Consider the following 22,460-nt stretch of genomic DNA (forward strand, 5'->3'; position numbering starts at 1 on the left):
GAAATAAGACCGCGACTATCCTTCCATAAAGAGCGCATTGCTGAAATAAACACAACTGGCCTGACGTAAGGCTCACTTCCACATTTAAATCTATCCCCCGACCTCAAGTCGATCCTGATCGTGCCAAGCTAGGCCAATAATATTTCACAGGTCTATAACCCAATAAGCAGAGTGCCCTCCAGGCATAAATTCTTAAATGGATGATATTACCAAAATCCTCATACTTGGTTTAAATTTCTAATTAATCAAGTGACTACATGTCACACTTATACAATCTTCCCGCGGGACAAGCTCCCACCATCTTCCGAAATAATTAACAGGCCTGCACATTCAAACCACTGGCTGCACTAACACTGAAAAGCGATCAGGAATCCCTAACCAGGATTAAAGCCATTCTCACAGAACACCGATCTCAGGTGATACTGACGCCAATACCCATCTTACTCAAAACACTGAAACTCCTTTCCTGCTCATCCGAACTCTTGACATCACATTCATTGACCAAACTGCGACCTTGGTCCTTACTTCAAATTCCATACCACTCACTGCACCTCACGTGCCGATATACGATAGACACAATCTCCATCACAACTCTGGAACCAACGATAGGCTAATACTTCATCACATAAGACCTTCCATTCAACTCACTTCAGGAGAACTATAGCAACATACAGGCGAATTCTCATAACCGTCGAATATGCCAATCTCTAAGTAGTGGTCCAAGCAGCCATAACCCTTTCCGGGACCCGCCTACTCATAACAGGCCCTAATAGAAGAATGATTCAGAATAACATCAATCACTACGGCCGACAAGCCTCACACGCACCGCCACAAATCACATGCATAACTCGATCACGCTGAACGAACCGATCACTGACACCAATATGCCAACTCAACTATGGCTAATCAATCTACTTCCTTCCAGTTTATCCTTGATTGCCTTAGAAATAATAATATCTCCCTTCAACACCTAACTTATTCCAACCGCACTCACCCTGAGTGACCTTAAATTATGAGACCATGCTGTCTCAAAAACCATGACCATTTCATGTCTCTCAATGCTACACCGCAAGTCAAAACATCATAGAACATTCTGTGTCTTTCTTCATAAGCTGCTTCAAAAGTTTGACTCCTAACTGTACTTATAGACTCAGAATCATCAGGCACCACACTTTGCCTCTTGAATTCACTAGGACCGCTATTGAGAGCCACCCAGCTCTGACTTGGCCCCGAATGCAACCAACTCTACTGAATTTTATAACATATGAATACCATCTCGATAAAGCACCCAACAGAATCACTTCCCTCGAAGCCTGCACCTATACGAGGCATAAATCATGAATCTTCCCTCAAGTCTAAATATGAGCCAATAAGGCTAACCATAGCATGCATCCAACAATTCATTTACTCAAATTACCACTCATGGTCCTTTTCCGTAGCTGCAATAATCCACCAATACGCCAATAACCAGAATTCACGCATGTAATAAATCGTGCAATCAGCTAATCAACAGCAAGCTCCCCAACTTGGCTCGAAGTCATAGATCACAACACATATACTCTATTGCTGTCGTAATATCATGGTGAGATTAAACTCACTCCATCATAAGCTCGTGGAAACACGAATCATCTGGAATTTTAACTCTTTCGCAATTCTTGCATTTACTCACACAACAGTTAAGCCCACTCTCTAGGCGACCAAATTTTTTTTTTTTACTAAGTTCTTTTTCAAAAATTTCGGCAGAGCCTCCTTTGTAATTGGTCATATCCACCTGCCAGAGAATCACCAAAACCATTCTAACAACACATCCACAACTTGACAAAGCATCACAATGCATATCAATTACATAAATCTAAATTGATACATGGACATGCGTTGCACCTATTTGAATCATAACACATCGAAAATACCCTTCAACCCTCCATTATTGGGCTATTCAACCAAGTAGGAACATATTCTTTCTTTAATATTTTCGACCTTCAAGGTGGTCTCCTTGACTCACCGATTTCGTCATAATACATTTACGGAAGCGATCTTAGCTCGCAGACTTATCTAACTAGGAGACACAAAAAATATTCTTCACGCGCCTATAACTCGGGCTACTCAACAGATCACAATAAGAAACAAATCACTTAACAGTTCATCTACTATCCAGTAGGCTTCTTCGCCACTACCAAGTCGTACAAATACACCTCGCAACACTAACATACTCATCACGTGGATATCCAACCGCCATTTCGGCTAGCAAGGACAATAATGAACATATGAGTTCAAAACACTTGCTCATAAAATCAGCACCTCGGTGCTCAAGCCATTGGCAAAGATTTGGCCTCAAGTCCTCCAGACTGGTCTAACTTCAAACTCACAGAGATTACACCTCGCCCCTCGATCGGGGAATCAAAGCCATGGAGACACATCTGATACTAAGCGCCCGTTGGTGCATGCGATCACGCGGAAGGAATTTCAAAAGTTTCTTTTCAAGCTGAATCAAGGACGCACGATAAGAATTCAAGAATGTGAAGTTTTCCTAAAGGTTCGGCAGCCTCTCGAGGATAAGTACAGACGTCTCTGTACCGATCCGCGAGACTCTACTAAACCAGCTCATGACTCGCGAGACCATGTAACCTAGACTCTGATACCAACTTGTCACGACCCAAATCCCGATCGTGATGACGCCCAGCACTCTACTAGGCAAGCCCGACCATTATTCAACACTTAACCCAATTTATCAAAAATAGCGGAAAGAAATATCAATTAAGCAAGATTAAAGTACTGAAGAATTTAATAAAATACACAATATAATCTCACTAGGACCCGATGTCATGAATCTGAGCCTCTAGAATACAAAATATCATCCTAATACATGGTATATCCAAAGTCTGATAATGCGGAAATAAAGAGATAGGATAGGAGGGAGAAGATCAATGGCTGCGAACGTCGTGCAGCTACCTCGATACTCCCAGAAGCTGGATCTGCTGATCAACTGGATCTACTGAGCCTGAGACTGCCCTGGATCTGCACATAAGGTGCAGGGAGTAAAGTGAGTACTCCGACCCAGTGAGTAATAAAAGTAACTACAGTTCGAAGATAAGAAAATCCAGTAAATATACAAAGTAAGCTAAAATCCAAATATACAGCAAAATATGGAACTGAGCAGCTAAACAACAGTATAAATAGAAATACATGAATGCAATGCAATGCATATGATGGTACATTCCAGTACCCACTGTGGCGTGCAGCCCGAGCCATCCATATTTATTTATCGTCGACGACGTGTGTACAAACTCCGGAGGGGCTCCTACAACCCAAGCGCAATATCCTGGTCAGTCGTTGTTACCTGACTGGTCAGCCATTGTTACCTGACCAATTTATATCATACAGTGCCATTGTTACCACTGTTCAAGTATATCATCCAGTGTCATTGTTACCACTATTTCAAGTATATCACACAGTGTCATTGTTACCACTGTTTCAAGTATATCACACAGTGTCATTGTTACCACTGTTTCAAGTATATCATACAGTGTCATTGTTACCACTGTTTCAAGTCACTTTATAATCAATCCAGAAAATAATATAATAAGCCCCTTGGGAATTTACAAAACATAAGTTCCCAGCCCGGAATACATTTAAAAATATCATTTAAGTTTTCAACACTTAGAATTATGGCTGAGTTTGCAAAACAACATTTAAAACCTTGGACTGAAATTAAATGATATGCAAATCATGCTAAGCAGTAATATCAATCCTCGAAGGATTTTAGAAATCGGCACAAGGCCCCAAACATGGCATCAAGCCCAATAATATCAATGAAGTATGTGTATCAATCACCAGTATAGTATAAACATCACACGGGATGGACCAAGTCACAATCCCCAATAGTATCCGACCCCGCACTCACCATGCAGTGCGTGTCACGCCTCAATATAGCGTTACGATATGAAAGTCCGGGGTTTCAAACCCTCAGAACAGCATTTACATCTATTACTCACCTCAAGACGGCCAAAAGTCTACTCCGCGATGCCCTTTCCTTTCGAATCGACCTCCTCGCGCGTCGAATCTTGCCAAAACCACAAGGAATATATTACAATAGGCTAAGGGAATATAACTCAATCGAAAAGATTCGAAAAATATCGAAAATTACGAAATTTGCAAAACCCGAGCCCCGGGCCCACTTCTCGAAAAATTACGAAAGTCACATCACCGGATTCCTCGTCTCTCCACGAGTCTGTACATATAAAATTTACCAAAATCGGAGTTCAAATGACCCCTCAAATCTTCATTTTAGAATTTCAATCTCAAGCCCTAATTTCTTATAATTTGGCTATATTTTCATGGATTTCAAGGATGATTCTTCAATAAAATCATATATTTAACTCATAAAACTTACCTACAATCGATCTCAGTTGAAACTCCCTTCAATCTCCGTTCAAAAGCTCTCAAAATGACTGAAAATGGTGGAAAAATGACCCAAAATCGGATATAAACTCACTGCCCAGATTTTTCGCAATTACTGTTCACCTCGCGGCACTGTTCACACGCGGGTTAGTGTTCACTGCTGCTAAAAAAATGCACCAGCAGCCAATTTAAATTGCAGCACAGCCATTTTTCACTAAAATGACTCTAACTCCATCATACGAACTCGAAATTAGACGATTCTTGTTCCTATGAGTCACAAATAATAATACGAACACAACCCTTCAATCGAAACTCAATTCGGAGCTCATTTGCCCAGTGCGATATCCATTTCGCTCGTTAAACAATTACTCATGTTTCGCGTCAAAAACCTAATCGCGACTTGATGAAATTAGACCAAAATTTCCAGATCAGTCCTATAATTCATTATCAAAATTCAGGAAGTCTCGGAATCAAATTTGGATCTCTAAAACTAAAAATGAACCTTTAGATCATTACATTTATGCTTAAAACGGCAAAAATCTTCCAAAATTTGTCCGAACCTCATGGGATCCCAACAAAGTATACTAACAAGTCCCATAATATGACACAAACTTAGTTGTTCCTTGGAATTACCAAAAACAACGCAAAAATACTAAATTCACCACGGATTCAAGCCTATGAACTTTGAAACTTCAAATTTTCATATTCGATGTCGAAACGCGTCAAAACTAGTCCGAATGATCTCAAAGTTTGCAGACAAGTCCAAAATGACATAACAAAGCTACAGCAACTCTCGGAATTCCATTCCGAGCCTCGGATCAAAATCTTACCTATCAACCGGAATTCGCCAAAATACTAACTTTGCCGATTCAAGCTTAATTCTACACCGGTCATCACAAAAATATTCCGGACACACTCTTAAGTCCCAAATCACCTAACAAAGCTATCCGAACCATAAAATTCACATTTCGAGCGCTCTAACACATAAGTCAATATCCGGTTGACTTTTCCAACTTAAGCTTCCTTAAAAGAGACTAAGTGTCTCAAACCTTACCAAAATCATTCAGGAATGACTTCAAATTTTGCACGCAAGTTACATTCGACATTACGGACTTGCCCCAACTTTTGGAATCGCATTCCTACCCCGATATCAAAATTTCAACTTCCGGTCGAATTTTCTCAAAAAATTTCAAATTTCTATATTTAGCCAAACGGCTCCAAAATGACCTACGGACCTCCGATTTCACTTCCGATCGCGCTCCCAAATCCAGAATCACCATACGGAGCTACTCCCAGTCTCGGAATTCCAAACGGACATCAATAACACTGAAATGCATTTAAAGCCAAACTGATGCAATTTCTTCTAAAATGCTATCTTCCACAATAGGCGCCAAAACGCTCCCGGGTTATCCAAAACCCGATCCGGACATACGCTCAAGTACGAAATCATCATACGAACCTGCTGGAACCTTCGGATTCCAATTCCGAGGTCTTTTACTCAAAATTTCAATCCTAGTTCATTTCTTCAATTTTAAGCTTTCAAAATGAGAATTTCCATTTAGATTTGACTCCAAACTTCCTGAATTTTAATTCTGACCATACACTCAAGTCAATATACCTGAGATGAAGCTGCTCATGGCCTCAAACTGCTGAATGACGCGCCGGAGCTCAAAACGACCGATCGGGTCGTTACACTAAAGCTGCTCTAAATTACTCTAAATGGTAAAGTACGGCTGTTCACGATCTCCCTGATACAAAAGATAACCTAAAAATGTGAAAAAGATCTATTTATACACAACTAAAATTACTGGACAAAAATATCCCTATGGAGGTTCCGCTGTCAGCGAAATACTGTGGACTTTCGCGGCCGCGGACCGCGTTTCTTCTCTCTTGTGCTTGATTTGGACTTGATGAAAAAATATTTTTTAAATATATTTTTCAGTTTTAATTTTTTTATTTATCGGTTTAAAGACTCAAAATTTTACAAGTTTCAAAATTATGAATTTGGAGGTTTATGTATTTGGAAGTTTACGGGTTTAGAAATTATAAAGTTTACAGGTCCGAAATTTCGCGGTTTTGAAAGTTTACAGGTTCGAAATTTCGCGGTTTTGAAAGTTTAGCGGTTCAATAATTTATGAAATTTGTGGGTCCGGAAGGTTGTTGGTTTGAAAGTTTATGGCTTTATGTTTATTATATCTAAATTATTTATAAATACTCTTGAGAGGTCATTTTTCTTAATTTGCGTACCAAACACCGAAAAATGAATAAGATTAGTACTTTTTTTCCAAGAAAATATATTCTTGGAAAATATTTTCCATGAAAAATATATTTCGTTATACCAAACACACCCTTAAGATAATAAAATTTACAATAGTGCACCCGAAGGAAAAATACCTTAATCTAATGAAGACCCAACTCTTAACTTAGAAATAATTTAAGGCCAAATACATACACAGACCCCTCCCCGCTACCCCCGCCAACACACACACACACAGCGTCTCTTCTTCTCCAGAAGGTCATACCTGAAACACTCTAGTTTGCCACCTAAACTTCCCATTTGGACCCTTATCTCTGTTTCACTTCCGTCAAACAATTAACAAATTAAGCAGCGTGCAGTTCAAACGCTGTGATAAAAGAAATATCCCCCTCCCCCCTACCCCCGCCAACACACACACAGCGTCTCTTCTTCTCCAGAAGGTCAGACCTGAAGCACCGCCCTTCTTTCAATTTGTTTGTAATTCTAGTTACCCAACTTCAATTTTCAGCGCCTTTATCCTCCACTAAAGGGAAACGAAGAAGCATTAATTTCTCTCTTTGTTGATGGTATCCTCATTAAGTTCGGTGTGGAAATTTGCGTGCTCGTTTCTATTTGAGTATATGCTGGATTTCTGGTGTTTCAAAAGATTGTAGGGTGCGAGGACGGAGTGGCTAATTTCTGTGGACGGAGTGGAGTTTTCTGGTAGACGCTGATAGAGCATCGTTAGGTTGCTGAGGTAGATACTGGGGTTTAGCTTCCATTGTGAAGGAGAACACTATTTTAGTCTTTTTACTAGTCCACACCCTCAAAAGAGTTCAGGGTTACCCTTTGTGCCACATCAGCTTCTTGTGTCTAATAGACACAATTTGAGGGGAGATTGAGTGCTCAATGTGTTGTGGGTTTAGTTTAGGTGTCTAAGTGGAATATTTGGACAAGTTTAAGGGGCTGTCTATGTATTCAGCCTTTTTAAAGAGCATTGTTAAGCAGCAATGAAAATGTTATAAGGATCTAAATTGAAATAATGCAATAGTAAAATGGCAAAAGGTAGAGAAATTGTTGATCAATAATATAGGTCCTGAGGCTGTTGGAGTAGTCACTCTTCAGTCTTGACTCTTGACTTTCTACTTCCTTCAGTTTGTTTACTGCATTTCTGATCTGCAAATCCATGGACTTGGAATCTAATATTAGCGATCTTATCAAATTTATTGAAAGATGGCACCTTCAAATAGTGACGCTTAAGATGGAATTAATATTTCTGTTACAACTTGTTCACAGTGCCCCTTCATGGATCAGCGTGGATGAGGATAATGATGTGAGAGATCTTTTGAATCGTATCCAGAGTTTGATCACAAAGGCAAGAGGGGACCTTCATTTGACTTGTGATATTGGAAGATCTGAAATGGCTTTTGACATACTTAAAGAGATTTGGCTTCTCAAGCCAGACATGGTTTTAGTTCTAAGACTACTTCCCAAGCTAGGATTTTCAAAAGACATGATCGGAATTCTGGCTCGATACATTGATTCCCTCGTCGACAGTCTGGAGTATTTGCTGGAGTTCAGGGCAGATTTTCTTGCTCCTGTGAAGGAAAAACTTGAACTTCTCAAAGGCAATATAGAACATCTATACCGTTTAGTTTCCTTCATACTAGAGAACTTTACTAATCAGTCCAACGACATCAACAATTTCTGGGATTATGTCACAGGTGTAATAAAAGAAGCAGCAAGTTGTATCTCTTCACTTTGTTTGGCAGAGGATTCGGATGATTGCATTAGTTTAATCCTTGTAGATCTACTAAAGAGCAGTAAACCTTATGTTGAAGCCCTGAAAGTTTTACCCTCAGTGCTAAGCTTCAGTTGGGAATTGGATGCCTTTGCAAAGGACTTTGTTAATTTCATCCTACAACCGCAGATAACAGAGCTCAATTCTCGGTCTTATCTACTGGTCTACAAAGATCCTGTTCAAAAACACCAAAATTTGGTCACTGATGGTATATATCTTATGCTGTGAAGTTCAAAAGGAAAGCTTGATAATATTTGATCTTGTAGTCAATGAATTTTGGTCCTTCATTAACTCATTGGACAACCGAGAAATGGATGAAGATTTGGGCAAAGAATTTGATCTTGTTATATCCCATTTGGTGCAAAAGATGGAGCCCATGGCATCAAAGATTTTGCAGTGTACTATCAAGCTGCAAAGGTCAACTGGATTGGGCTTTTCTCAGATTGATAGTTTGGGATGTATAGATTTGGTATCTCAGAATTTGCTGAGATTGTTGGATCATCGTACTATTCATTCAGATGCTGAGGCAAAACATCTGATTAAATTTGTACTGGCTGAGATTAAAATTTTCAAACCTTTTCTCGAAAGTAATGTTGACCAACTAGGAGACCGTAAGGAAGTGTTAGATGTTTGCAATCATATGACCAATTTATTTGTCAAATTTGACTATGTTGTTGAATACTTTTTGTTTCGGCTTGAATACTATCTGTTACACGATGTCATTGAAGAAATTAAGTTCTTCAAGGATATTGTTGAATTTTCGCAAATCTACACAGAAAAAAAGGATGTCCCAAGTGATTGTCAAACATCAAAACCTAGCACTCCAATCATTGATGAAGCAGTTGTAGGCTTGGAGGACCAGATAGAAATATTAATGGCACGGGTAATTGGTGGAGGGGCTGAGCTTAATACCATTCCTGTCATTGGCATGCCAGGGATTGGTAAGACAACACTCGCCAAAAGAATTTACAATGACAGAAGAACTTCAGATCACTTTGATATTCGAGCATGGTGTTTTGTTTCTCCTAGACATACGGTGAGTGAATTGGCCCAAGATATTTTAATTTCTATCGTTGATCTGAGCAATTATATTTACAAGTCAAAGGAGGGGAAGGAGCTAGATTATCTTGATATTTTACACAGACAATTACATAGAGGAAGATACCTCATCGTTTTAGATGAAGTGTGGGATTCTGATATATTTGATGAGTTGCACAGGTGTTTTCCAGATAATCATAATGGAAGCAGAATTCTTGTCACCAGCGGCCGAAAATATGAGGATCCATTGTTTGATGAACCTCTTTTGGTTCGCTTGTTGACTCCGGAAGAGAGTTGGGAGCTATTACAAGTGAAGTATAATCACCTTCGCTTCTCTACTTAAGAAGAATTTCGCAAACCCCCAATTCCAAATGAGAACTGTCCTGCTGAAGTTGGGAAGGAAATTGCCACAAATTGTCGAGGGCTACCTCTGGCCATTGTTTTGGTAGCTGGGTTTCTTGTCAATTTAGAGGACGACAGCGATTGGCTAACCATTACTGAAGAGGCATTTAGTTCAGAAACTAATAGAATTGATGAAGGAGACTGCAATGAAATAATAGAATTGAGCTACAAAAATATGCCTGGTTATCTAAGACAATGTTTTCTATATTTTGCAGCATTGTCAATGAGTACAGAAATTCCAGTTTCAAAACTAACATGGTTATGGGTTAGTGAAGGATTTGTACGAAGAGATGAGGTGAAGAAACCAGAGGAGGTAGCACAAGATTACCTGAATGATCTTATCGGGAGGAGCCTTGTAATGGAGGCCAGAAGAAGTTCAAAAGGCAGGCTGAAATCATGTCGCATTCATGATTATCTATATCATTTCTGTCGAGACAAATCTAAAGCCGAAAAGTTCTTGCCAGTGGCATCGCGGTTTGAAGATTTCTTTCTGGATATGCCACATATTTACCTTACCCGCACAATGATATATTCTTCTGAACCCGATTGGCACTGCTCCTGGCCAAGTCCTCTTCCTGAAGAAGGTCTATTTCAGGGCATCGATCGTTTTGTTAGAGTGTTGGACTTGGGGTGCATCAACATTGGCAATACCTTTCCTTGGGAGATAGAAAAGCTTGTGCATTTGAGATTTTTGTCACTTCAAGGTCGCATGGCAGTCATTCCCTCTTCCATTTCCAAACTCTGGAACTTAGAAACTTTCCTAGTGAAAGGAAGAGAAGGTAAGATAGCATTACCAGATACATTTTTCCGTATGAAGAGGCTGAGGCATGCACATATAGATAACTGTACCTTCTCAGATTCCAACTTGTCCCAATTGGATTGTTTACAGACCTTATCCACCCCATCTCTTTCTTATGACACAGGGAACATAATGAGAAGTTTCCCTTTCCTTCAAAAACTAAAATGCATATTTTTGGAATCTCGTGGTCATCGATTTCCAATTTTGGATTTCTTGAGTCAACTTGAATCACTCAATGTAATTTACCAAGGCAAGAGAATGTTTCTGCCTTGTGAATTTAACTTTCCCTCAAACCTTAAGAAATTGACCTTATCAAAGTTTCGGCTGCCATGGGTTGAAATTTCTGCAATTTCAGCATTACCAAACCTTGAGGTTTTGAAACTGCTCTCAGAGGCTTTTGTGGGAGAAGAGTGGAATGTCAGTGATGAGGAGTTCCCAAAACTCAAGTTCTTGAAATTGGGAAATCTGAACATTACGCGTTGGAATGTCAGTGATGATGCCTTCTCATGTCTTGAGCAAATAGTGCTGCAAAATTGCAGGCATATTGAGGTTCCTTCTTGTTTTGGTGATAGTTGTTCCCTGCAAAAGATTGAGGCGATCTTGTGTGGAGACTCTGTTTCTCAGTCAGTCAGAAAAATTGAGGAAATTCAGTGTGAAGAGATGGGAAACAGCAATTTCAAGGTCATCATTCAGAACCCAAACAGGGACTGAAGAAAACAAATCTCGTCTTTAATCTCCACTCGCTTGTAAGTAAATTTGAGATACAATTTTTATTCTAGGCTAGTATTACCGTTCTATATGTATTTATGTGTGTGTGCGTGCGCAAAAATACATGATTTTTTGTCCTCTGAAATTCGTAGAATCAAGTCTCCTACAGTCGTCAAAATCTGAACGATTTTACAGCTCCGAATCGTACAGAATTTTTTTAATATTCTTAACTGTTCAGAATTTTTCTCGATGTGTGATACTATAATGAAGTACACCAGTGTTAGAGTTACTATAATGAAGTACATCGGTGGTAGTGAGGACCTGAGATGTGAAACGCGATGAAACGACAATGTAGTGATCTTTAGCTTCTTGATCAGCTGTAATGAGCACAGAGTAGGTTTGGCCAACATGAACATCAAGTGAGGAATGTGTGTGTTCCTTCTACTTCAACTGATTTCATCTTGTGTCCTTCAATACGGAAGTTAAGCGAATTTTGTAATCCAACATTGGATATCCTCAGTCTATAAGTTTTCCCTGTTATAAGAAAAACTCAATGTTAGATTTTTTATAAATGCGATAACATTAGGCTATGAATTTTCACAGATTTTAGTAACCAATATTCCTCAATTTTTTTTACCTTGCTCAACTGTGAAAGAAACACCATTAGGTCCACGTCCATTGATAAGAATGCCATCAGGAAAAGGCAACTTCTTTCCTCCATCAAGAATTGCTTTCAAGGCCTGTATAACAGGAAAGTCAAATAATAATTTTGAGTGTTTGTCACTGAATTCAAATATATATGTATAATATAAATAACTTATTTTTCACTTTTAGTTTATTTGGTGTGGTGACTACATGAGTTGAGCTTAAATGGGAAGTGAGAATTCATATAGTCGACTCCAACTTGTTTGGAACGAAGGCCTAAGCTGCTCCGACATGGCAGTTTAGGTGCCGCACCCAATTTCCTCAGCTCCTCCTCATTCCAACCTGCCCCAATTTCAATTGTACATGATGATTGAAGTATACTATTTTTACAGAGATATTCACCATGATTTGGTTTAGTCACCATGATTTGTTGATTTTACTCTTGAAGCTTTTAGATATTCTGTCATAATTCCCACATCAGTGGTGGATGGGTGACTTAGTCTCTTTATATAGTTTTGGGCAACTATCACGAGCTAGCTTTCTGGTTTATCATCGTATCAAGAGCGAGACTCATCCCAGTTCTTGGTTTACGCGATGTTGGGATCCTATATTATGTTATCCACACTCCAGTTGGCAGACCTAGAGTGCCAGGGTGTCGGAATTCCACATTGAGTAATGTCTTTTATATAATTAAAGACAATCCTCACTTCATGAGCTAGTTTTCTTGGCCCAAGGTTCATTTCTTATCAGATTCTATTCAACCGGTCTTCTCAAGTAACTTTTGAGTAGAACAGTTATCTTCGAATAATGTGATAGCTGATTTGTTTGTGTGACTTGTAAGGTTCTATATGAACTTGGTTTTTGCACGATAGGATCTTGTTTCCTGTTGATCCTTCTAGATCTGAGATTACAGGTTCTTGATTGGCTATTCTTGGGAGTTGCATAAACATTCAAATCCTATAAATCTTAGTTATTTTTACCTGATTTCAGTCTTTGGACTGGCTATTCTTGGAAGTTGCATATTATGGCGTTTTCCGAAACCCTTATCCCATTATGATTTAGTTGTCAGTTGTTTAAGTCTGTGAACTCATTCCTTACTTTTATGTCTACAGATGCAAGTGTTGATTCTGAGCCGCAGGCTTGAGCTAGAGCCAGGGTACTTTAGTGATGAGCTGCACGTTTCCTTCAATGAGTAACGCTGGTTCCAGTTCTTCTTTCTCTATTGTTATGTTTCAGTTTGACAGTTATTGAATACTCATTGTTGTATTTATGTATGGTTGTAATTTTGTAATGCATTAGACTGTCTTACTCTACGGGAAAAAGAGACAAAAAAAAATTGTGTTATATATTTATATAACACAGTTATATATATATTTTGCTAGTCTACCATCTTGCTTATTTCGTGTGAAATGAATGACTGTGACTCTTGGGTGATGAGACAGGTACAAAAATGATGCTTAGTTTCAGGGAAAATTTTGCCAAAATTTTCGTAGACTCAGACGCTTGCTATGATGTGAAATTTGATTGTTTTACAGTTTTATTTAAAGAAAAAATCGTCAAGGAAAATTGAGGACTTGAGAGTAACAAAAATCATGATCTTGAAACACACCTTGAATGCAAGAGGATTGACTAGCATGCTTATCTGGAACTTCGAAGATAACTTCGTTAGAAATGAAGGTTAAATCTTGATGTCGCTTTCTACCCATATATATATAAAATCTGGAATACCCTTAGCGAAACCTCTAGCTTCGCCATAGACCACTAAGTTCTACTGTTGTCACTTGGAACGTTAGAGCCCAAAATTGCACAATTTTGACGTAGAAATGACATCAGGTAGCTACTCTAAAAGGGATGTTATTTAGGAATTTGTCAATACGTCCTGAATTCACGCAGTTACACCAAAGCAAACAAAAGAAACAATTTGAAGGAGTAATAATAGGAAGTAGCAGATACAAGATCGGAAATTCCATTCTCTTTTTTACCATCTAAAATCGAAGAAAAGAAAGAAGGGCGAGATAAACAAATAAAGAGCTAACTTTCTTTATTATTATGTAAGATTATAAGGTTCAAAATTAATCGGCGCAGGAGCTGCTACAATTGCTTCAGCGGTAGCTGCTGCCGGTATTGGAAATGTTTTCAGTTCCTTAATTCTGTTGCGAGAAATCATTCATTGGCAAAACAATTATTAGGTTATGCTATTTTGGGATTTGCTTAAATAAAGTCGAAGTGCAGAAAGAGAATACGTGCAGAAAGAAAAGTCTAATGTCATTAACAGATAGATATAAGTTCATACATGAAGAAGGAATAAGAGAAAATAAAGAAAATAAAAAACTTAACATATCAAAACATATCTACAAGAATAGTGAAGATTTAGAGAATGGAGACCAAAAATAATTGCAGTCAATTATATCTGCACAAATTTACAGGTTATGACTTCATAAAATTTAGATATTTGCATGCTGTCCTTTCCGAGACGAAGAAACAGAACATTTCCTCGGTGTGCAAATGGTTTAAAAGCTCCTTCTCAATATATTCTCAAGCTAAATATACAGTTCATTTTTCAGCACAGTTTCTTGCAGAACTGAAGCATGAACTGGTCCAAAGATACAAATATCACTACTGGACATGATATAGTAAACTTTTACTAAATATAGAGGGAAAATGCATAAGTATGGGATTTCCAACGATACATTTAAACTTTGCGAGGTCATATTACCCTGAACTATTTTAAAATGGAATACATTTACCTGGAAAATGTCACAACCACATCTATGTTGTGCAGTGGAGTACACACGCCTCAATGCTTTTTACCACTAAAATTGTTAAATTTCATTTTTTTTTCAATCTTCTCCTTTTTTTCTCTGTTCTTTCTCTCGCCTCCATTATCAACAACCCAAAAAATCACTATTATCATTCCTGATTCACTAGATACCATATCTTTACCACCTCCAAAAGAAAATTTTGACTTCCATTTTTTATTTTCACCTATCATTGCATTTGCCACCTTCATTTTCCCCCCAATAACCATAGAACTTTATTACATTAATACAAACATAATTCTAACTACGCCGATCAATTAGAGTACAACATAAACGAAAGGTTGATATTTTAATCCTCGAGAACTTCTTGTTGCGGAAGCCAAATGTATATAGTGTGAATAAGTCACAACTACTATACCAAAAATTATGACAGCCACCAAATAATAAATAAGACAATAAAGCAACAATAAAGGGAACACCAGAATTTACGAGGTTCGGCTAATTTTGCCTACTCCTCGGACACAACCAATATTTTATTTCACTCCAAAAATACAAGTGAAATAATACTAAAGAGAGAAGATACAAATGCCTTAAACAGATGAGAAGGCAAATGAGAGGTGTGTTTCAATCCTAAACATTAGACCTTCTTTTATAGGGGAAAAATCCCCCCCAAACTTAACTCCCAACCAATGTGGGACTTTGGCATTTTGCCAAATTTCAACAAATCTCCACCTTGGCAAAATTCCACATTTTCAATTCTCTCTCAATAACAAATTTTGGTTGTGTCTTCATCTTCAATCTTCAGTGTTCAACAATGTTGATCAAATCCAAACAATGTTGAAACTTGACCGCAGTCACCACCTTTGTCAGCATATCAGCAGGATTCTCTGTAGTATGAATTTTCTTCACCGTGACTCCACCTTCTTCTATGATTTCTCGTACGAAATGATACCGAACATCAATGTGCTTCGTCCTTGCATGATAAACTTGGTTCTTCGCTAATTGAATAGCACTTTGACTATCACAAAAAATTGTGATACCTTTTTGTTCAACACCAAGCTCCTTTAGCAATCCTTGAAGCCAAATTGCCTCTTTCACAGCCTCTGTAATAGCCATGTACTCTGCCTCTGTTGTAGACAAAGCAACTGTTGACTGCAAAGTAGACTTCCAACTAACTGGTGTCTTTGCAAAAGTAAACACATAACCAGTAGTTGATCTTCGTTTGTCCAGATCACCCGCAAAATCTGAATCACAATATCCAATTACAGACTGATTATCTTCCTGCTCAAAAACTAACCCGACATCTACAGTATTATGAATATACCGTAGAATTCACTTCACAGCTTGCCAATGCTCCTTTCCTGGATTATGCATATATCTGCTAATAACTCCAACAGCTTGTGAAATGTCAGGTCTCGTACAGACCATTGCATACATCAAGCTACCAACAGCATTTGCGTATGGTACCTTTGACATATACTCTCGTTCAACTTCATCCTTTGGCGACATAGTAGTACTCAGCTTAAAATGGGGAGCAAGTGGAGTACTAACTGGCTTAGTCTTGTCATCTATGCCAAAACGTTGAAGTACTCTCTTCAAATATTCCTTTTGAGATAAACAGAGTTCTTTGAACGTCTATCTCTAATTATCTCCATGCCAAGAATTTTCTTTGCCTCACCCAAATCCTTCATCTCGAACTCCTTCTTCAGTTGAATCTTCAACTTATCAATTTCTTCCAGATTCTTGGAAGATATCAACATATCATCAACATATAGGAGAAGATATACAAAGGAACCATCTTTAAGCTTGTGCAAATACACACAATGATCGTATTTGCTTCTCTTGTACCCTTGCCGCAACATAAACTCGCCAAATCGCTTGTACCATTGTCTAGAAGATTGTTTCAATCCGTACAATGATTTTTCAAGTTTGCACACCATATTTTCTTTTCCAGCAACTTTGAATCCTTCTGGCTGAGTCATGTAGATTTCCTCCTCCAAGTTTCCATGTAAAACGCAGTTTTTACATCCATCTGAACTAGTTCCAAATCCAATTGTGCTACCAAAGCCAACATAATTCTAATGGAGGAATGTTTTACAACTGGAGAAAACACTTCATTGTAATCAATTCCCTCCTTTTGAGCATATCCTTTGGCCACCAATCTTGCTTTGTAGCGAACATCTACTTGGTTAGGAAATCCTTCCTTCTTTGCAAATACCCATTTGCACCCAATTGTTTTCTTTCCCTTCGGGAGATTGGCCAATCTCCATGTATGATTCTGATGAAGGGACTGTATTTCATCATTCATGGCAATCCTCCACTTATCTTCTTCTGAACTTTGGACAGCGTCTTTATAAGTAGTAGGAACATCATCAGCTACAATTGAGGTTGCACAAGCAACCATCTCTATGAGACGAACAGGTTTCGTTATTGTTCTTTTTGGCCTGCTGGTTGCTATTGATTCAAGTTGTTGTTGAGGTTCCTGAGTTGGAATCTCCTCTACTAGCTCTCCTTCCAGAGGGTAATCTTCATTTGTTTCCTCATCTGCTTCTTGTGTAGGAAAAATAAATTTTCCCTCAAACTCCACCTGCTTAGAAGCACCTTTATTTTGTTTGGTGTCTTCTGTTACCTTATTTACCATAGCAGATTCATCAAAGGTAACATCTCTGCTGAATATTACTTTCTTTGTCATAGGACACCATAAGCGATATCCTTTGACTGCAGAAGTAATTCCCATAAAAATAGCCTTCTTTGCCCTTGGATCCAATTTTGACTCCGTCACATGATAATATGCAGTTGAGCCAAACACGTGCAAAGAGTTATAATCTACAGCAGGTTTTCCGTACCATTTTTCAAATGGTGTTTTGCCATCAATAGCAGCAGATGGTAGACGATTAATGAGGTGGCATGCATATGTAATTGCCTCAGCCCAAAATTCTTTGCCCAAGCCAGCATTGGACAACATACACCGTACCTTCTCCAGCAAGGTCCGGTTCATACGTTCTGCCACTCCATTCTGTTGTGGTGTATGTCTAACAGTGAAGTGTCGGACGATGCCATCATTTTCACAGACCTTATTGAAATGATCATTTTTGTATTCACCTCCATTGTTTGTGCGAATACACTTGATCCTCCTGCCTGTTTGATTCTCCACCATCGTCTTCCATTTGAGAAAAATTCCCAACACTTCATCTTTGTTTTTCATTGTATACACCCACACTCTTCGAGAAAAATCATCAACAAAGGTTACAAAATAGTGCTTCCCACACAATGAAGGTGTTTTGGAAGGACCCCAAACATCAGAGTGTACATAATCCAAAATGCCTTTAGTATTATGGATCGATGTACCAAATTTAACCCTTGTCTGTTTCCCTTTGACACAATGCTCACAAAACTCCAAGTTGCAAGCCTTTACTCCTTTTAACAATCCTTGATCTGATAGAGTTTTCAAGGATTTTCCTCCAGCATGTCCCAAGCGCATGTGTCATAGCTTGGTTGCTTCTGCCTCTTTGTCGTCACTGGATGTCACTGTCGCTGTCCCAATAACTGTACTGCCACGATAGCGGTACATATTATTATTCTTCCGATTAGCCTTCATTACCACTAGTGCACCGGAACATACTCTCATCACTCCATTTTCTGCAATGATTTTAAACCCTTTTGATTCCAGGGCTCCCACAGAGATGAGATTCTTCTTCAAATCCGGTACATATCGAACATCTATCAATGTTCTGATCATTCCATCATGGTTCCTTAATCGTATTGAACCAATGCCATATGAGGTAAGAGGGCTGTTATCCGCTGTGTGGACGACTCCATATTCTCCTTCTTGAAATTCCACGAACCAGTCCCTGTTGGGACACATATGATAGCTACAAGCCGAGTCCATCAACCATATGTCTGATGATGTTGATGACTCTGCTGTAACTAATGAGAAGTCTGAATCATCACAATCAGCTACATTTGAATCCATAATAGCCTTTCCATTGTTATGTTTGGCCTTATTCTTCAACTTCGGACAGTCTTTCTTCCAGTGCCCTTTTTCTCGACAAAAGGCACATTCATCTTTGCTGGGTCTGGATCTTGACTTGGATCTTCCCTTCTTTGTCCTCGTTTGATTTTGAGGAAGACCCCTCACAAACAGTGCTTCTCCTTCTCCGCCCTTCTGTTTTTCTCGCTTTCTTTGTTCATAGCTGTACAAAGCCGAACAAACTTCTCTGAGAGAAATTTCGTCATTTCCATGGAGTAGAGTAGTTTCAAGGTGCTCGTACTCATCAGGAAGTGACGCCAACAACATTAAGGCCAAGTCACCATCATCATAAGTTGTATCCATATTTTGCAAATCTGTGACCAACTTATTGAAACTGGTGATATGTTCATTCATCGTGGTACCAGGAACATAGGTGAAGTGAAACAGTCTCTTCTTCATGTACAATTTATTTTGACTGTTTTTCTTCAAAAATTTATCCTCCAGTGCTTTCCATAATTTACTTGCAGAAGTTTCCTTTGTGTATGGATATTTCTGCTCTCTAGCAAGGTAGGATCGAATGGTACCGCAAGCAACACGGTTGATAATTCTCCAATCTTCTTCTCCAATAACATCTGGTTTCTTTTCTTCAATGGCCAGATCTAGCCCTTGTTGAAAAAGGACATCTAGAACCTCGCCTTGCCACATCCCAAAATGTCCGGACCCGTCAAATATTTCGACCGCAAATTTCGCATTTGACACAATTCTTGTCATAAGCGAAGATGTCAATGATGACGTATTGTTGACACTTGATGTAGATTCTTCTTGTTTATTGTCTCCCATCTTTGACACAAATATTATTTAATAGCTGACGACACAAATCAAGATTATTTCCTTTCTGATGTGGAAGATCAGACTATGCTACAACCACAGAGCATACTTAGACAGTACCTTGGCTCTGATACCAATTGTTGCGGAAGCCAAATGTATATAGTGTGAATAAGTCACAACTACTATACCAAAAATTATGACAGCCACCAAATAATAAATAAGACAATAAAGCAACAATAAAGGGAACACCAGAATTTACGAGGTTCGGCTAATTTTGCCTACTCCTCGGACACAACCAATATTTTATTTCACTCCAAAAATACAAGTGAAATAATACTAAAGAGAAAAGATACAAATGCCTTAAACAGATGAGAAGGCAAATGAGAGGTGTGTTTCAATCCTAAACATTAGACCTTCTTTTATAGGGGAAAAATCTCCCCCAAACTTAACTCCCAACCAATGTGGGACTTTTGTATTTTGCCAAACTTCAACACTTCTAAGAGGATAGTACAAAAAAATTAGAATTGTTGTCGTCGCCGGAGACAAAGCCATCGCTGGTGGTTTTGATACTCTCGAGGCCCGGAGTTGTCAAAAGGGGATATTGTTGGGTCTTTGTTGTTGCTGCAAAAGGGGATGTATAGGTAAAAATGAAAGTGGGATAATTTTAGAAATTGGGTTTTGAGAAGAGGTGAAATTGGTGAATTAAAGATAATTAAAGGTACCCCAATTTCAAAATTCGTGTAATTCTACCATCCCAATCAAGAGAACCAATGGTGCGCAGACCTTCAGCGAACTTGCAACAGGCTTTAATGGAGTTTGATAATCTCCGGACAATGATTTCTAAACAAAAGGAAATAAATTAAAGAAATATTATTTTAAGTTATAAAGATAATTAATTATATAAATTTTAATTATCTTCCTTTTATTAATAAAATATAACTAAAGGTAAAGTATCCAATTGTAAAATGACACATGTCGATATTAATAGATTTTTACGGCAGTTTGTGCTTTCACACACTTTCTGTTCATCTCTCAAGGGAATATTTATTCCACTTAAAAATAGGGGGGTAATAAGACCCCCGTAAAATTTGAAAATCCAACTATAGGTCAGGATACTTATGCATCTTCTCAAATATGGATTTGATATTCCTATATCAAGTACATAAATACACAATAAAAATTACACTATTTTGGTATGTAAAGTTAAAAAGTTCCAATAGATGACCATCAGGCGACCGCAAACATGTGTAAAACGTAGTTCCTCAACAACAGCTTAGCTTAGTATAGCTTAACGTAACTAATGTGGCAATGCTGGATACTTCTGTTCAATAGAAGATGAAGTGGAAGGATAAAAAAACTTGTGATCAACATTAGGGGCGGAGCTAGCTTGTTAATTGCGGGTTCGGCTGAACCCAGTAGCTTGGTTCAACCCCAATATTTGTCTTAAAAAATTTATTAAACTATATACAAATTATTTAATTAGAACCCAATAACTTAAAAACTAGAATTTCGAACTCATAAATTTAAATCCTGACTCCACCTCTGATGAGCATCCATAAAAAAACTTATAGTGGTAGGTCATGGCCTCAGTTAATGTATCTAAAAAAAACATGTTGACAAACTATTGGGTCGTTTGGTTGGGAATCAAGCCATCCATGATTAATTATTCCGGGATAAGTTATCTACCCTCCCATAGGGATTAAAAAAATACTATAATTCCTACCGCGATTTTATTTCAACCAAACATAAGATAAACTCATCTGAAATTTAATCCCGGGATCCAGGTCTTGTGGATAAATGAAGAATTGTGGATCCTCCCAACCATAAAATAGGAGTTGACAGAGGAAGGAAATATGCTCTTAGTTATCCTTTATCCCTCATATCAAATGTTCATCTCAAATTTAATATCGAGATTAATTATTCTTATCTCTCGTAACAAACGAGCTCTAAGGGTGTTGTCTATGTTTCAACCACTCTTTCTTTATGTTTTTCCTTTAACTAAAATGGGAGGGAAGGGGCAACGATCCCCCTCCCACCTCATGTTATACCATTTTCATATACCTAATTTACATAGATTTATACTTTAAAAAAGATACGTAAGTGGATAATGCTTATTTAATGAAGTAGACTGTTATAATATTTAATTTAATACTAACAGAAATAGACTATAACCTAAAATTATGTACAAACAACCGCGACTAAATAACAGTGAATTTCAAGGTTGTTAATTCAAAACGGATACGTTTTATTCTTAAAAGTCAATTCCCACGTCTGACTTTTTTCAAATTTGGTATAATTGATATAAATATAACCAAAAGTAAAAAAATCCTCAATAGAAATGTATTGACGTTTTCTATTATCAATTTGTACAATACATGATTTCGTGAATCGTGATCATCTCGAAGTACTCATTGTTATGAGTAAGCAATATCTCAGACTGTAATCCAGCTTGTGCATTTTTTTCACTGTTTGGTGTCCGTTATCAGTATTAGGGTCCCAATTAATTTGAGTTCGCATCACATGACACACATAATAGTTGAACTCAACATTTTAATAAGCTTAGTTGCGCACTGTTCACATGACTCTACGTCAACGCCCAAGTCTAGTCATGTCTGTGAAAAAAATGACCTTAAAAAAAACAATCTTAGTGTACAAAGCATATCATATTTAAACAAGGTTCGAGAAAGGGTTATACCCCAAAGGGTGTAATATAGATAGTCTATCTTAATGCAAGCGTTAGTGACTAACGCCACAGTTTGACCCGTGACCTATAAGTCACACGGAAATAATTTTACCATTGATCCAAGGCCCCCTTCGTCAAGAAAAAAAGGGGTAAAATTCAAAATAGACAGATTTACAACTGGTAATTGAAAAAT

General features: G+C 38.1%; 1 protein-coding gene across 1 annotated transcript; it reads left to right on the plus strand.

Annotated features, from left to right (window-relative positions):
* The first annotated feature begins 6,839 nt into the window (after positions 1-6,839).
* Positions 6,840-13,411, plus strand: LOC107783498 (putative late blight resistance protein homolog R1B-8). Its single transcript, XM_016604478.2, has 2 exons — positions 6,840-11,420; positions 13,140-13,411. Exon 1 carries the CDS (start codon positions 10,051-10,053, stop codon positions 11,383-11,385), a length of 1,335 nt encoding a protein of 444 aa, XP_016459964.2. The 5' UTR covers positions 6,840-10,050; the 3' UTR covers positions 11,386-11,420; positions 13,140-13,411.
* The last annotated feature ends 9,049 nt before the right edge of the window (positions 13,412-22,460 follow it).

Source organism: Nicotiana tabacum, chromosome 11 (genome assembly GCF_000715075.1).
Source record: "Nicotiana tabacum cultivar K326 chromosome 11, ASM71507v2, whole genome shotgun sequence".
Classification (NCBI taxonomy): domain Eukaryota; kingdom Viridiplantae; phylum Streptophyta; class Magnoliopsida; order Solanales; family Solanaceae; genus Nicotiana; species Nicotiana tabacum.

Excerpts from the sequence above, each read along its gene's own strand:
- LOC107783498 (XM_016604478.2), top strand. The coding sequence starts at position 10,051 with ATGCCTGGTTATCTAAGACAATGTTTTCTATATTTTGCAGCATTGTCA.